We start from the raw sequence: 16,688 nt of genomic DNA, 5'->3' as shown, positions 1-16,688 counted from the left end.
AGGGTCTGTCAGTGCGTCAATGAGATAGTATTCGAAGTCAGTCAATAATCTTTTTAAAGTCATTTCATACAGGATAAAATTTAATGTTGTGAAGAAATAGTGTTTATCTCAGAAAAAATAAAGTTAGTTTTATTTTTATTTATTTTTTTATTTTGTATGTAAAGACAGTAATGTCAACATCAGAGAACACAACAATTGCTATCGTTCATGAAGCCATAAATGAAGAATACGAGTACATACAGTATAACAAACAGTTACGTCTCATTCGTTCGGTCAAAGACGATATGTACCAGATGCAAAGTATAATGAATGCTCTTCTTTCTACAAAGCAAGCATATCATTGGTTTGAAAACCAACAGGCAAAAGAACTTTTAGAAGAATTTCCTCATATGATTGCTTCCCTCGGAAAACCGAGGGAAGAGATTCCGTACGAAAATCGCAAGAATTTGGCTCCTGGTTTGAAAGGTTATTATGTTCATAGACTTTTAGTAAATGCTGTAGCAATGTGGGCTTCACCTCGTTATGCTTGTTATATTTTCATGATGTTAGATGAACTATATAAAGCAGAACGTGGAGAGATGGAAAAGAAACTTCAAGCAAAAGATGAAGTCATTGAATCCAAAGACAAAAGCATACAGAAAAGAATACCACGTTCAGTACCAAAAGGAAAGGAAAAGAACTATAAGTATATGATTTACGCTGAAGAGTTGGAGAAAGAAGAAGATAGAGATATGGTTATGTTGCATTTAGTGAGAAGAAACAACAAGAGCTTTTATGACTTAGCTAAGATATATAAATCTGACAGAAACTGATTCTATCGTGAAAACTTACCGATTTCAATGACACCGAATGAGCAAATAAAGGAAATTGTCAAAAATACTCTTCCTCAAACACACTATGACATCAAAGGTTGCACAATACTTACATTCAAAGAAGACTTAACATTACTGAAAGAAAAGATAACAAAATATTTCGACAACTTCAAAGAGGAAGAATGAACAAAAATATTTCATAATTGCCATCCTCCTGTGTTGTTGTCTAAATGTCATTTCATACAAAATAAAACTAACTTTATTTTTTCTGACTTTCACAAAAGACCAAAAATAAACGCTTTACATGTATTTTTCAGCAACTTCGTCAAATAATTTTATAGCTTTATCTATCTCATCTACTTCAAACGTTTCTTTACCTTTCATGGGAGCACCATACATTTTCTCAAAAACTTCAAGCAGTTCTGTTTCTGCAGCTCTCATATCATTAACGAACACAACCTTGACTCTATTGACTGTACTGTCATATCTTTGAGTTATATTATATGTTCTTCCTATCTTATATCTCTTTGTATTGAAGTCCTTCGGTTTCTGAACAATATAAAGTAAGCCTTCACTGCAACGTTCCGTATCGAATGAATCATAAGTTATGAAGTTATATCCAACAACTGGGTCAATCCATAGAAGAATTATTGGTATAAGACTTTTGTCTATAAGATATGCTCTTGTTCCATGAAATGCTACTGATATCATAAGCTCAGGATTTCTTGTCAAAATTTTCTGAGTAGAAGCAATTCTAACCCAGTCCTTTGCTTTCTTTCCAGATGGTATTATAATGTCTGACAAAGAATATTTGTTGTATTTCTTTGAGTATCTTACGTTTAAATCACCTATTCTAACCACTTTGGTGTCATTGTCAATCTTTCTAACTGTTTCAAACTCAATGTTTGACATTACTGTCTTTACATACAAGATAAAAAATTTTCTTAGAAAAAAATTAGCGTTATTTTTCTTTCATAAGGAAATGTCAAAAATTCATGATTTTCGAGAGTTTTAGACCATGTTATAAATGAGGGTAGAAATTAGGTTAGATATACCCATCTACTCTAAACATTATTTTTTGGTCATGGGCTATGCCCGCCGCTTTGCGTCTTTATGAAAACATTTATGAAAACATTTATGAAAACATTTACGAAACATTAACGTAAACATTAACGATAAAATTTATTTCCTGGACTGTTGTCAAAATGTCATGTTGTCATCATTTTTAAAAGAAGTTAATTAACCTGGTAGCACATGGTGACGTGGTGACACCTTCAGTTCTTCAAAAATATATTTTTGCTTAAATAACTTCAGGGTCTATTTCTTCAACCATTTCACTTTCTTCGTCAATGTCAATAGAAGCTTCTTCAACCTTTGGTAAGAATTTCTGTATAACATCTTTGTTCGTTATTGTCTTCAGAGATGAAGGATAATATTTCACAGATGTTTCACCCTTCTTATATTCTTTCTGTTCGGAAAGATTTAAAGCAATACTGAAGAAGTCAATATTAGAGTTCTTTATAACAGTATAATGAGTATCTTTGACATTCACGAAGAAACTCTTTTGTTTCAAAACTACTGCTAACTCTTGTGAAGTATAACGTTTGCGGTCAATGACGATAGCTAATGGTCTGACATACTGACCAAACTTAGATTCTTTCACAAACTTCTTGTTAAAGATAACATTAACGTTTGAAGCATTATTGAACTCATTCTTGATGGCAGTAGCGAGAGCATTGTATGAAAAGAACTTGCAATCTTGCATGTGTTTCATTAAAATAAAAATATTAAATTATTTTGAAAAATAACTTAAAAAAATCTAATCTAATTTTTTCAAAAAATATTTTTTTATTTCCTACTAAAGATGTATCGGAAGTTGTCTAAGTTAGAACACTCGGAAATAAAACAACTTCTTACAGAAGCTAACATAGATGTTGCAAAACATTACGCAACAAACAAAAAAGCACTCGCTGACATCCTCAATGACTATAATGGTACAATAAGTTACGATAGAATTCATGAGTTCATAAAGCCGCAACGCGGCGAGGACGAAGTCCATGCAAGAGCATTTCCTTTAAATGACGTTGCTATTGACTTATATCATAGACGTTCAGTACCTCATGAAGTAAGGCGTGAGATGTTTGACATAACAAATGCAAACGTTGGTGAAACAAGAAGAAGAGACGACACACTGAAACAACAGAGAAGAGAGATGTTTAAAAATGCTATAGAACAAGTTCGCAAAGCTAACGATGTCATTCGTTCCATTGACGACAAACCAAAAGAAGGTGAGAGATGGTTAAAGAAAGATGAAGAGAATAGGAAGAGGAATGTTAAGACAGGCAATAGACTCATTGACTTTAACATCGAAGCTTTAGATGAACCAAACAGAGACTACTTACACAAACATTTCGGTAAGGTTTTCATGAGACTCTTAGAGAAGATTAAAATAAACTCCCAACAAAGATGGATGGTATGTTATAAACTTGGTGGAAAGTATGACTGTTCTACGTTAAACCTCAATAATATTGGAACATTACTACATCAGCTCTTGAAGGAGAACTTTATATCAGAGATAGAAGCAAATGCTGCAGGTATTGTTGAAATGCACTATGACTTCTTCTTGACAAACATAAAGAATCTTACTGAAATAAAGATGTATGATTTAACAGAATATGAAGGCTTAACGATGTCAGATGTTAAGAAAGGAAAGCCACAGAAGCGACCATATAGAGATGAAAGCACACTGACAAATGACCAGAAAGCCATTTTGGAAGCTCTTAAGCAAACAGGAAACCCAGCACTTATAGAAAGCTTTTGGAAAGATAATGGTGAAAAGAAGTTTTATAAGAAGAGAAGCGGTCAGTTATGGAAGTATCTTTGCACATTACCTATAAATCTTGAACGCTACCAAATCTTCAATGAACTGAACAAAAGAACTGCAACACTTATGACAGAAGACAATTGTTTCGTTTATGCTTGCATTCAAGCTGGAGTAGATGAAGAAACTATTGACCACATGAGAGAAGTCATTCGTGTTAGAGACTTTCCTCAAAGTAAAGTACAAGAAATTTCCGATTCAACAGGTATAGCATTTAATGTTACCATTGGTTATTTCAATGACTCAAGACATAATGAAATAAAGAGATATATACCAAAAGAATGTGAAACTGTTCGAACTATTGACTTACTTCTTGTTGAAGACCACTACATGCTAAATGAAAGACTTCCAATGACAACATATTTCATTCACAACTATATAGAAATCTTGAAGGAGTGTGGTGGAATGAACATTGAGAAACAGATGAAGATTTATACAAAGAGAGAAGATAAATATGTAGTTCGCATGGATAGAACTACACCGCTATGGGATGTTATGAAAACATTGTGGGAGTGCAAATATTTCGAACCTATTTCTTATGGAGAACTTTTCACATATACTACTGACTTATATAAACAGAACCTTGCACCATTTAAAGATTTGACATATGCTCCAAAGTATTGTGTACAACTGAAGAAGAAAGCCGAGTCAAAAGAAGTAAATAAAAATAAGTGCAAGTTCATTCCTGAGCACGTTTTCTTTGCTGACTTTGAGTGCAGTACTGATGGCTTTCATAAAGCTTTTAACATATGTTATGACAGTGAAGATGGTTCAGTGAGTGAAAGCATTTGGGGTCAGAACTGTGCAACAGAATTTTTGGAGCGACTTCCTGACAAGAGTTTAATATATTTCCATAACCTCAGTTATGATATAAACTTCATCTTAAGACACATGACAGAAGTGAAAGGAACTCCCATCATTAAAGGTTCACGAACAATGCAAATAACTGGCTTATATAAAGGAAGGGCAATTATTATAAAAGACTCTTACAGTGTTATAAATAAGAAGCTTAAACTATTTCCTGCTATGTTTAACTTACAAACAGGACCGAAAGAAGTATTTCCATATAACTACTACAGCAGTGTTTTGTTAGCAAATGACAACAGAACTGGTGTCATTTCTGAAGCATGTAAGTTTGTAAAAGATGCAGATACATTCATGAAGAACATAGATTCCATCAAAGGTTGCAGAATAGATGAGAACCACTTCGACTTAGAAAAATATAGCACGTTTTACTGCAAACAAGATGTAAGAATTTTAAGAGAAGGTTTTGTTAAGTTCCGCAATGACTTATTGAAAGAATTTGATTTAAACGTTTATGACTACGTTAGTATTTGTTCAATTGCTAACAAATTATTTGAGAACAGAGTGTACTTCCCGAATGGAAATTTATATGACCTCTCAAATAAACCAAGAGAATTTATTTCGAGATGCATTCAAGGTGGAAGATGTATGTTGTCAGATAACATTAAACAAAAGAGCAAAAAGAAACTCATTGCTGACTTCGACGCTGTTTCATTATACCCTTCAGCAATTGCAAGACTCTATACTTTAGAAGGTATACCGAAAGTATTGAAGGAAGAAATGTTAAGCACAGAGTATCTCATGAGACATTTATTCGATGACGACCAAAAGGAACCCATTGGTGAAAAGTTTATGTCTGGCTTCTTTGTTCTCATTAAGATAACAGAGATTGGAATACATAGACACTTTCCTTTAATAGTTTGTGACCCTGAACTAAATCCAGAACTTAACGTTCCCAGAAGTTCAAACACTTGCTGTTTAATGTATGTTGACCATATAACATTACAAGACCTCATAAAATATCAAGGTGTCAAATGTGAAGTGTTGCAAGGATACTATTACGATGGAAACAGAGATATTAGAATAAGAGATGAAGTAAAGAAGTTGTTTGAGTTAAGGTTAAAGTATAAGAAAGAAGGAAATCCTTTGCAAGAAAATATAAAGCTCATTCTGAATAGTATTTATGACAAAACTATTCTATCTCCTATTGAGTCAAAAATAACCATAGTAAATGACAAAGATGCTATAAGATATGCCATCAGAAACTACAACCATATAGTGAAGTTCGAAGGTTTGGATGGTTCAGATAAAACTATTTTCAAGCTAACGAAAAGCATTTGCAGACACTTTAACTTCTGTCCACTTGGTGTTAACATTCTATCTATGTCGAAGAGAATAATGTGTGAAGTATTCTGTACTGCAGAGGACTTAGGAATGGACATCTTTTATAGCGACACCGACAGTATGCATCTCTACAATGAAGATATCCCTCGTTTAGCTGAAGAGTTTGAGAAACGTTATGGAAGAGTTCTCATTGGTAAAAACCTTGGTCAGTTTCATAGTGACTTCGCAGAAATAACACCTGGAAAACAAAGTTTAGCATACAAGTCAATATTTTGTGGAAAGAAGACCTACATAGACTTACTCACTAACGATTTAAATGAAGTTGCATTTCACTGCAGAATGAAAGGCGTGAAGCAAGATGTTATTGCTTTAACCGCTAATGAAATGTTTCCTGAAGCTATACAATGCTATTACAATGAAGATAAAGGTTTAATGGTTCCGCAAGGAAAATTTGACAAAGACTCTGAGTTCAGTGTCATGAAACTTTATAAAGCACATTATGACGGTCAAGAGATTGGATTTGACTTATGTAAGTCATGTCAACCTTGCTTTGAAGAGAAGTTTAACTTCTCAATAACGACTAAAACAAGCTTTATTCGTAAGTTGAAGTTCTGAGGTCATTTATTTTTGTCAGCAATGAGGTCATGAATGAGGTCATGAATGAGGTCATGAATGAGGTCAGCAATGAGGTCATTTATTTTTGTCAGCAATGAGGTCATTCGTGATAAAAATAAAACTAGCGTAGATTTTACAATACTGCGATGGTAGAGTTTAAGAGTTGTGCTTCAATGTAGAGACAGTCCTTATGGTCTGGAGGTAAGAACACTGGGCAGTTATGGTCATGAGTGGAGAACATGTCTATCCAAAACTCACGATTGAAGCCAGTTAATTTATAGTATTTAGGGTTAGGAAGTGGTGTAGTTCTTGTATGACCAATGAACTCATTTTCAACTCCCTTACTTAAGTTTGAATATAATATAGCTTGCTTTCTATCCCAAATGCCAGGTGTTACAATCTTTGAAAATTCATTTTTCCTCGGAAGCATTGCATCATAATTGAAAACATTCTTGAAATCATCACTTGGTTCAGAGATTTGAAATCTTATACGTAATGGATTTTCTTTCTCTTTAGCTACTTCATTGAATGGTGAGAATACAACAAACTGACAGTCATGTGTTCCATCTTCATTTTCATTAAATTCATAATGAAAGTCTATAAGTTGTGGCTGACTACCTTCTTCTTTCAGTTGTGCAAGAAACTCACGTAAAGGCTGTAAAGTTTGTACTTCAATGTTGAACTTTTTCTCGAACATCTCATTAAATGAAATCATACATTGTTGCAATGTTGTATCATCTTTAAAGTATTTGTATATGTGAATGTTTTGGGCGCTTAAAGACTGTTCGTCATTTTCTATCTCGACTTGAAGTATAAAGTCAACTTTCCTAAATGCACGTGTTATATACATAGATGTTATGCCAATGTACTTCTCTTCATTTATGTTCACAATCCAGTCTGTTGGAAACTTAAACGTTACTCTGTTCCCCTTTATTTTGACGTCAGAGTTTTCACTACTGAACGCAACAGATAAAGGTATTTGTCTATACATTTAGTTCCGATAAAAATAAACCATTTACTCTTTCTTTGCTTCAGCTTCTTTAGCTTTTTGTTCTTCCTTTGCTTTTGCTTCTTCTCTAGCTTTCTTTGCCAGCAAACGTGGGTTCTTTTGTCTTCCAGCAGCTAATGCAGCAAGTTGTTTTTCACTAAGTTTTCTCTTTGGTCTCTCTGGCTTTTGTTCTTGTTTTTGTTCCTTCAGTTCGGATAAAATTTGCTCGCGAATTTCTTTCTTCAATGCTTCAACATCTATGACCCCTTGGGTCTTGTCCGTAGGCTTGTCTGAGTCATTTGACTGCAGATAAAAAACAAAATTAAAACTTTAACTGATGTAAAATGAGCTTGTCAAAATCAGAGCGAGAGTCTATTATATTAAATGACGCAAGAGGAATACAACATCCTTTCTATTACGTAAGTCAGAGTAAAGATGGTAAAATATACGTAAGAAAAAGAAAGGTTCCATTAGCGAATGCAGAAAGCGACAACATTAAGGTATGGCAAGGGTGAAGTCCACGAAGCCCATATAAAACCTTCTGTTCAAACTGAGCCACCAAATAGAACCAGAAGAAAAGAAGCCAGATGTACTTTCAATAACGAACCAAGAGCTTATTGCAAAGTTCGTGAATTTCATTGAAAAACAAACCGAGTCAAAGAACCCTGACCCCCAGTGAAAGAAGTTGAGACAAAAGAGAATGTACAGTTCATTGAAAATGTCAAGAAACAACTTCCACCACGAATGCCAAGAAGAAGAGTGAGAATAATGAAGTAAATAGATATTTTTATCCGAAGTAAATACATGCAGAACGAACAGTTAAACGAATTTACTCCAGCAGAGCATATTCATCAGATTCGCTCATATTTCGATATCATAGACAATGCAGTTCAAATTGGTGACACTAATAGAAAATATTCTGACGCAAAGATTCCATCACAACCTGGAACTGCTAAAGATAACACATGGGTAACATTCAATCTCACCTCCTGGTGAAAATATGTTGGACCTTTACAATACATTCATTACGTATAAAATGGAAGGTCAATTTATTGTAGATAAAGAAATTGGTTCAGGTTCCAATAAAACAAACCCACCAGGATTTTGGATTGGTTTCGATGACGCTTTCTATGCAGTTGCTGGATATCAAATCCTTGCAAATGGTCGTATCGTATATTCTCAAGACAACGCAAGAGAAGAAGCATATATAACTTCAAACTCACAAACTACCGAACAAATAAAGAAAGTAGATGTTTTCTCAAAGACTCGACATGAAGATGTATGGAGTCATTCGGGAACATGCAGAACAGGACAAATTGTTAGTGGTCCAATTACAGCAGGAAAATCATTTGATTTTAAGCTTCGTTTAAGAATTCCTGTTAGAAGATTCCTTCCATTAGAAGCTATTCGATTTATTCCAGCTTTTGCAGGAAACATTCAGCTTAAAGTAAAGTTCAGTAGCGACGCCTTACAATGCACATCTATATCTGTAAAATGATATCATTGCTTTCAATCCAACTCTTAAAGTTGCATTTGCTTCAGATTCAAATCCACCGACAAATAAATTTGTTCCATGGAATGAACCATTCACTATGATAACGAAGGCAGTAGAAGCTAGTGGAACAGTTACTATTACAACTGTAACCCAGCAACTATTTCGAACAAAGATGGATTTTAATGAATGTTTCATTCATCCAAAGTCATTCTCTTTAGACCCTAACATTTATACAGAACTTGTAGAACATTATACAAACGAGGCTTTATGTTTTCCTGTTAAAGTTATGGATTGGATTCCTATGGACGGTTCATTCTCAAAGAATACAGATAGTTCAAGTGCAACATTTACAGCAGCTTATACGCCTATTAATGTTAAAAGTATTTGGGCACTATTTAGAAAGAAAGACAACTATTATGTTAATTTTGAGAACCCTAAGTTTAAATATCTTCAGCTTTCCATGGGAGCTTATGGAAATATGCCTGCAGAACCTGAAAAATCATATGGACCTGTATTTTATGAAATGGTTGCGAACGCTGCAATACAAACAATGATATGATAGGATTTAATGAAGATGTTATGAGGTCATTGGTGGATGATGGTAGTGTGGAACATAAATGGGATAGCTATGACAACACACATTTCTTATGTGGTTTTCCAACAGAAGTGGACTTTTGCTTCCAGCAAGGTCAAACATCTACTGCTCCAATAACATACAAATTGTCTGTTAAAGGACCTATTGAACTAGCAACTGAAAATGTACCAAAGCCACTTATTGGATTTATGAGGGATTGTTGCTTTGCCATTCAGGTGCGTGCTAATGGAATCCCAATAATAAGATTAGATGACTATAACTTAGCTACGGACGACAGTGAGGAATAAAGGATGAACGTTTATTTTTAAAGCTTATAAATGAGTTCTTCATCAAGCTCTCGTGAACCTTCACCATCTATGAAACAAACTTTACCAAACGATTATGGAGCACCTATTGAATATTTCTTACGAGCTGCACAATGGCAAAGAGCAGTCTCACCAAGGTTAGGTGTTCCACCAGCTCCTGTCAAAAATAGCATTTGGTCAAGTCCTTATATAAATATGGTCTCCCACTAGGTTTGCTAGCTACAGCAGGAGCAGTTATGATGTTGAAAAAGAAATAAAGCAAATGTTGTAAATAATACTGAAGTAGCTGAAGTTAAACAAACTCCAACACCTTCACAAGCAAAACCTTCAATGACTCCTGAACCTATGGAAGTACAAACTCCTGTTCAAAGTCAACTCCTAAACCGACTCCAACATTTAAACCAGAACCTACTCCTCAAATAAATCGTAAAACTCCTGCGTTTCCTTACTGAAAAATAACGTTATTTTTATTTAATATTAAAATTTTATTTGATTGAAATGACGACTAAAGTCACTGAAGCAATGAAACAAAAGTTTTGGTAGAATACATTAAATCAGGAACTATTCCAGAAGGTTTTTACATTCATACTATGAAGGATGTAGAGTTCAGTTTAGAAAGATAAAGCAACCATTAGATAAAGAAGGAATTTGAGAAAGATTAAACTTCATGAGGACAACATTGCTGAACTTAGGAAGAAGTTAGAAGAGTTGGAGAAAGGAAGAGAGTTATAAAGCAATGATTCAACAGGGTAGAAAAGAGGTAAAATGAGGTGAGATTCTCACCACTTCACCTAAATTTATTTTTTGTGCTATGTTTTCATACGTGTGGAGTGTGATATCATTAATTTTAAGTTTATTTTTTATTTTATTTTTTATTTTATTTTTATATAAATGACAAAAACTATTGAGATAACAAACTACAAACGGTCATGAGTTCAAGAATTTGTTCTTCGTTCCTCGTGAAAATACATTCTATCAGATACGAGGGAGAAAGGGTAAAGTTTTTGAGCGTTTATGAAGGAATGAAGAATGGAAAGTTTATACAAGCATACGATACAAACGGTAAGCGTGTTTCATTAGCTTTGTCAAAACTTACAGGTATAAACTATGACAGTGATTTTGACCTATATGAAGAAGAAAGTGAGTCAGAAGATTATGAGCTGTTATATGAAGCACAGCAATGGGAGGAGTTGCAATACTTTTGTAAGTGAGAACGTTTATTTTTTACATTAGTGAAGTCGTTTGTGAAAACGTTAGTGAGGTGAAGTGGTTGGCGGCTTTGTAAATATTTAATGTTAAGTTAGTGTTGTCGTTTGTGTTGTAAAATATACGTTAACGGTTTCGTAAAGTGTCAAAACCGCTAAGTGGTGTACGGAGGCGCGCAGTGCCTCAGTACACATGATATGTATACTAACTTATATAGACTGGGATAGTATATCTGCTAGACTATTATATAGTGGTGCTATAAGAGTTCATGACATTGAAACACTTATGTCAAAAGTTTTATATCTTAACTATACAAATGTTTTCAAAGAGGACATAGAAAAATATATTGAGGGTATAGAGTTTGTGAGATGTCATTGGACAGAGTTGTATGAAAAATATAAAGACAAGGAAAATGTTTTCTTTATAGTGGACCCGCCGTTCTATAACACATGGGATTTTCATACCAAGTAGACTGGACTTTGAGAGACTCTTTAGAAACTTTAGACGTTATACATAACCATCCATGCTTTTACTTTACATCCGATAAAAGTGGTTTGGAAAACCGTTATGAGATGGTTAGAGGACATACATGACTATGAGTTTTATATATGACAAAATAGAATATGAGAGAGGTCCTATAAACTGGAGAAAGTGTAACAATAAAGAAATTTTATTAGTAAGTAAATGTGGTTTGAAATAGGACTACTTGTTTTAGGTTTTTTCCATTGTGTCATTTATTTATTTGACGTGGCAGAAAAGTACAGAGAATATGAAGATGAACCAATGCCTGCAAATGTTCAGCATATGTACTCGTAAGAGATATTTTTATCTAATATTAAATGGACGCACAGAACTTAGCGAATGCACAGCAACCTGGACAACCAAACCCAGAGAATATTCCAAATGAAGTTAGAATACAAACTGCAATGGCAAACTATGGTCAAGTGCCAACAGATGTACAAATGCAAACTGCCATGTCAAATGACGCTGCGTTAGGTTTGCCACCATGGTATGCAAATATGAGATGGAAAGAGTTTTATACAAACCCTGAAGTGGGATATAAACAACTTTATGCAGATGACGCGAACACAGGAGTTGACCAGAATATGTTTTCTACCAGAGGAGAAACAGAATGTATGAGCTCCAGTTAAAGAATGCTATGGAACTCAACAGGAAACGCAAAAGACTAGGTGGACATTAGATTTTTACATATAGTAAAATGGGTTTCTTCAGTAAGATAGGAAACTTCTTTCGAAATGTTGGAAGAGGTATATGGAATGGAAAAAATCTGTCGGAAGAGGAGTATGGAATGGTGTCAAAAATATTGGTAAAAGAGTAGGTCAGTTTGTTGGTATTATACCTAAAGACCCTGAACCAGAAGAACAATCTCCTGTTATACAACAGCCTGAACCTGCACCACAGTCTAGTTGGCAACCACAACCGGTATATTAAAAAATTATATTTTTATCGTTCGATAGTAGTTGTATATGAAACTAAGTTCTAAGTAAAACGCATGTATAATGGAATTATTCTTTTTCTTCCATCTGTAGTAAACCATACTTGAAAGTCTGAAATACTTCCACTTGGTGGTTTCGTATAACTTTGTAGGTTTTTCGTAAAGTCATTTGCCAAGCATAAGAAAGAGTTTTGGGCGCCAGAAAATGAAGCATGAACATATAATAGCATCTGGGTCGAAAACATCTTTAAATAAATATGGTTCATCTCTTGCATATCGACTGTAGATATTTTGCTAAAGGAGGTTCAACTTTCTGATTTAACATTCTTTGCAAATAATACCATGACATTGCAGTGAATTCTGTATATATTTGTTCGTCTTTCTTTGGATTGTCTTCGTAGATTTGAAATGACACTTGTGAATTTTGTTTGTCATATACAATTCTCACATAAAGTGTGCTATCGGTATTCGCATATTCATCAGCATATTTTGCATAACATGAATTTATTTTATCTTCTATATTTTTTAATGCAGCCTGTAGAGAAGAAGATGAGAGGTCAACTTGTATTAGCTCAATTTCTTCCCACATTTTTCGTTGCCCTTCAGATGTATAATCTATATGAAACCTTACATAAATGGAAAACTTTATCTTCTACAGACACAAACTTTATTCTTCGAAAGCCAATAGCTTTTGTGACAGATGGGTCTCTTAACCATCTTAATGGGTAGTTCAAAACGATAGCCTTCATGCTTACGGTATCTGTCTCAAACTTTTGACCGACATTAGTAAAAAGTTCATCTAATGGTTTAGTTGTAGCAACTCTAGAATTTTCTTTTTCTATTGGAAGCATATTTTATCTATAATAAAAATGTCAAATGAAACAGCGTCTATGAGAGAAATACAACACAACCGACAACTCATTTTGCAAGCTCTAAATAAGAACACAACAAACTTTTCAAACTATTCTAAGATATCTGAGTCATTGAAAGGGGGTGACTTAAAACTGACAATAAACCCAATGACAGATGAGTTTCTATTTCAAGACAATAAGAACAATACTGTCTGTATAAATCCAACAAAAGGAACTTTAAACGAGAAACCTATAAATGAACTTCTTTTGAAAGCAGATGTTGACAACAAAGCTGACAAAGAATATGTAGACGATGCAAAGCAAAAGAAGAAGAAAGAGCTAACAATGCTTATGCAACAAAAAGAACATACTCATCCTGAACTAGCAGACAAAACATATGTTGACAATAAAATGTCAAGTGAAGTGACAAGAGCTGAAAACGAATATTCTAAAAAGACTCATATACATTATATTAACCAAATACCAAGTCTTAAGGAAACATTAGAGGCAAAAGCAGATAAGACTCATACACATTCTATATCTGATATTAAAAAACTTACAAGAAACCTTAAACAGGAAAAGTGCCGTTGGACATACACATACCATTGCGAATATTACAAACTTACAAGAAACCTTAAACAGGAAAAGTGCCGTTGGACAGACACATACATCTTCTGAAATAACAGACTTAAACGTTAGCCTTGAAAATAAAGCAGATAAAACATATGTCAATGAAATATACCAAAGTTTGATAGGAACAAAAAATATTGAAACTATTGTTGGTGACTTTTCTGTCAATGAAGAAAATAAATATTTTAGATGGCAGTTGGTACAGTCCTTAGAAAATGGTACATGGTATAAACTCATTCCGAAAAATAACAATGAAATGTATGTAAGCTATAAAAAGAATGATGGTACACAAGTTAAAGTTCCATTAGACAACAACTGCTACTTAAACTTATATGGAGACGACAAAAGAAATATTTAAGAGTTTATGAAATGGTGGATATGATATTACCTGACCCAGCTCCGGCACCACATTATTATGACTATGGAGATGAACGACAGAACACACATGTAGATGAACAAAAGCTAACATTATATTTAGATTATTATAGATATAAAAGATATAATGCAATAGAAAAAACGAGAATAGTATATTATTATACAGATGACAGAAATAAATATTATAGTCAAGATTTTACCTACCCTGAAAACATAAGATTATATTATAAAAAATATTCTGACACAAACCAGAAGAAACCTGAAATAGCTGCACTATATTTTAAGTTCAAAAAAGACAATCCTATAATATCTCATATGTTTGATTTAATGAACCCAGTAGGTTCTATTTATACATCTATGGATGCAAGAGGTCCTCAAGTAATGTTTGGTGTTGGTGCATGGGAACAAATAGTCGACAGGTTTTTGTATTGTGCAAACTCTTCAAAGGAAACAGGGGGAAGTAAAACGATTTCAGGTGAAAATTTACCTGCACACAATCATTACATAGATTTAAGTACATCTCAAGCAGGTTGGCATAAGCATAGATATTGGGATTGGTCAGGAATGACAAAAGGTAAAGGATATGATGTTAAAGACGACGTTAAGTTTGCTATAAATTGTTACTGGGATGACACGCAGGGAGAAGGAAACCATACACATTTCGTTTCAGGATATACGCAAACAACGGGACAAAGTAAAGAATACATGCCACCTTACATGACAGTTTACGCATGGTATAGAATTGCTTAGTCGTCATTTTCAACTTCTTTAGCATATTCGTCAGGAGTTGTCTTATATTTGTTAGGAACTGTCTTTGAAAGTATACCACCTTAAACTTTGACAAGTTTGAAACGAGGTCTGACAATATTAGTTTTATCTTCTGCTTGCAGTGTGTACATTTTGCCATGTTTGCCTAAAACTTCATAATATTCTCTTGTATACTTTCTTCTATTTTTACGAACACGAATGTGAGTACCTGTCGAGTTCCCATTGTTGTCATAGTCAATAGTATTTTCATATGGGTCGCGTTTAGGTATTTCTATTTTTACTTTGTCACCTTTCTGAAGTTTGAAGCCCGGCATTCTTTCTTGTTTGTCTCTTTTGACTAAATTATTAAATATATAGTCTTTCTCTAAGTCAGGGTTGTTTTTTATTTCTTCGGGGGAGTGGTTTCCCAAACCTTTTTGTTTACGGCTATTGTAAATATTTAAAACTTGTCTCATCTTTGCCTGGGAGAAGTGTCTATATTTGTCGTCATATGACATTTCATTTGCTTCACCACCTTGTGGTTGGTTTAAGTCTCTTAACATTTTTATACAACCGTCAATGACACCAAGAGCAGAATGGTTTTGGTCGACAATGAAATATTGGTTTACATTTTTTGAACGCAGATAGTTTTTTACATCATCTGATTTGAAAGAACTTTCACAGTCAGATGTCAGTTTTGTTGGATGGTATTTGTCAACGAATATTGTCAAAGCTGCTAAGATATCTAAAATAGCTTTGGACTGTAATGGTATGGCTTCACCCCGTATCTTGTGTTTTTGACCAACAAATATTAACCAGTATGGTGGTCCATCTTCTCTATACCTCGAATGTTTTTTCCAAGATATCCATAAACCAAGCATTTGGTGTTGAACTAAAGATTTTTATCATGAGTGCTTTCTTTGTCGCTTTAGAAACATAGGGGTCCTTGTTCGGATTCGTCATTTTTTACCCTATAAGAAATGGGTTTATTTGGCGCATTAGCAGGAGTCGCATCTAGATTTTTACCCGCAGTGGGAACAATAGCCAGAGGTGCATTTGGAATTGGAAGGAAGATTTTGAGTACATTAGGTATACTTAAAGAGAAAGCACAACCTATTATACAAACTGTACAGAAAGGTTGGGATGTAGCACGAGATGCAACAAATCTTATTCCAAATCCTGAAACAAGAGGAAAAGTTCAAGGATGGATGGACAATGTAGGAAGACAAGCAGGAAACTATTATAACAAAGCAAATGACTACTATAACCAAGCAGGACACTATATGGACCAAGGTGAAAGATTCTTTAACAGAGGATATAACCATGCACAACAATGGATAAGCAATAACCAACCGCAACCACCTCAAACGTGGGGAATGTAAAGTTTTTTATTGAGATGAAATGAACAATGCAGCATTGAGACAAATGAGTTCAAGATGGATTTGTCGGCTTCCAGCATTTAAACCGATACCATATAGTCAGGCTCAGCATGTGAAACTGAATGATATTATTAAAGGAACCATCCCACCTCCACAACAACAACCAGTTGAAAACAAACCAAACTAAAATTTTTTACTGAGATGA

At 34.1% G+C, this 16,688-nt stretch overlaps 10 protein-coding genes and 5 pseudogenes across 15 annotated transcripts, besides 2 other annotated features; 9 read left to right on the top strand and 6 right to left on the bottom strand.

The window, feature by feature from the left end:
* Window positions 1-11,255: part of a mobile genetic element that runs on past the window's edge.
* TVAGG3_0908160 lies at window positions 171-905 on the top strand (annotated as a pseudogene). Its single transcript has one exon. A coding segment is annotated over exon 1 (735 nt).
* Window positions 1,113-1,523, bottom strand: TVAGG3_0908150 (organellar and viral DNA polymerase type B; the record flags this gene model as incomplete). The annotated part of the gene is made up of 1 exon (XM_051251671.1): window positions 1,113-1,523. One exon carries the CDS (start codon window positions 1,521-1,523, stop codon window positions 1,113-1,115), a length of 411 nt encoding a protein of 136 aa, XP_051077245.1.
* On the bottom strand, window positions 2,113-2,586 carry TVAGG3_0908140 (uncharacterized protein; the record flags this gene model as incomplete). The annotated part of the gene is made up of 1 exon (XM_051251670.1): window positions 2,113-2,586. The coding sequence occupies one exon, from the start codon at window positions 2,584-2,586 to the stop codon at window positions 2,113-2,115; it is 474 nt and encodes a 157-aa protein (XP_051077244.1).
* Window positions 2,677-4,006, top strand: TVAGG3_0908130 (organellar and viral DNA polymerase type B; the record flags this gene model as incomplete). Its single annotated transcript, XM_051251669.1, has 1 exon — window positions 2,677-4,006. A coding segment is annotated over one exon (1,330 nt), but the record flags the coding sequence as incomplete, so codon positions are not given.
* Window positions 4,045-5,479, top strand: TVAGG3_0908120 (organellar and viral DNA polymerase type B; the record flags this gene model as incomplete). The annotated part of the gene is made up of 1 exon (XM_051251668.1): window positions 4,045-5,479. A coding segment is annotated over one exon (1,435 nt), but the record flags the coding sequence as incomplete, so codon positions are not given.
* On the bottom strand, window positions 6,802-7,447 carry TVAGG3_0908110 (uncharacterized protein; the record flags this gene model as incomplete). The annotated part of the gene is made up of 1 exon (XM_001300903.2): window positions 6,802-7,447. A coding segment is annotated over one exon (646 nt), but the record flags the coding sequence as incomplete, so codon positions are not given.
* TVAGG3_0908100 (uncharacterized protein) lies at window positions 7,472-7,726 on the bottom strand (the record flags this gene model as incomplete). Its single annotated transcript, XM_051251667.1, has 1 exon — window positions 7,472-7,726. A coding segment is annotated over one exon (255 nt), but the record flags the coding sequence as incomplete, so codon positions are not given.
* On the top strand, window positions 9,037-9,821 carry TVAGG3_0908090 (annotated as a pseudogene). Its single transcript has one exon. A coding segment is annotated over exon 1 (785 nt).
* Window positions 11,256-12,264: 1,009 nt separating the features above from the next.
* Window positions 12,265-12,497, top strand: TVAGG3_0908070 (annotated as a pseudogene). The gene has a single exon. A coding segment is annotated over exon 1 (233 nt).
* Window positions 12,498-12,501: 4 nt separating this feature from the next.
* TVAGG3_0908060 lies at window positions 12,502-13,352 on the bottom strand (annotated as a pseudogene). The gene has a single exon. A coding segment is annotated over exon 1 (851 nt).
* An 18-nt stretch (window positions 13,353-13,370) lies between these two features.
* TVAGG3_0908050 lies at window positions 13,371-14,375 on the top strand (annotated as a pseudogene). The gene has a single exon. A coding segment is annotated over exon 1 (1,005 nt).
* A 288-nt stretch (window positions 14,376-14,663) lies between these two features.
* Window positions 14,664-16,688: part of a mobile genetic element that runs on past the window's edge.
* On the top strand, window positions 14,739-15,107 carry TVAGG3_0908040 (phage tail repeat-like family; the record flags this gene model as incomplete). The annotated part of the gene is made up of 1 exon (XM_051251666.1): window positions 14,739-15,107. One exon carries the CDS (start codon window positions 14,739-14,741, stop codon window positions 15,105-15,107), a length of 369 nt encoding a protein of 122 aa, XP_051077240.1.
* On the bottom strand, window positions 15,188-15,667 carry TVAGG3_0908030 (uncharacterized protein; the record flags this gene model as incomplete). The annotated part of the gene is made up of 1 exon (XM_051251665.1): window positions 15,188-15,667. One exon carries the CDS (start codon window positions 15,665-15,667, stop codon window positions 15,188-15,190), a length of 480 nt encoding a protein of 159 aa, XP_051077239.1.
* On the top strand, window positions 16,085-16,486 carry TVAGG3_0908020 (uncharacterized protein; the record flags this gene model as incomplete). The annotated part of the gene is made up of 1 exon (XM_051251664.1): window positions 16,085-16,486. One exon carries the CDS (start codon window positions 16,085-16,087, stop codon window positions 16,484-16,486), a length of 402 nt encoding a protein of 133 aa, XP_051077238.1.
* Window positions 16,506-16,670, top strand: TVAGG3_0908010 (uncharacterized protein; the record flags this gene model as incomplete). Its single annotated transcript, XM_001285300.1, has 1 exon — window positions 16,506-16,670. One exon carries the CDS (start codon window positions 16,506-16,508, stop codon window positions 16,668-16,670), a length of 165 nt encoding a protein of 54 aa, XP_001285301.1.

The sequence above is a fragment of the Trichomonas vaginalis genome, chromosome I (genome assembly GCF_026262505.1).
Source record: "Trichomonas vaginalis G3 chromosome I, whole genome shotgun sequence".
In the NCBI taxonomy this organism is placed as follows: domain Eukaryota; phylum Parabasalia; order Trichomonadida; family Trichomonadidae; genus Trichomonas; species Trichomonas vaginalis.
The sequence above is the reverse complement of the archived record's forward strand: the minus strand, read 5'-3'. Positions and strand labels throughout refer to the sequence as shown.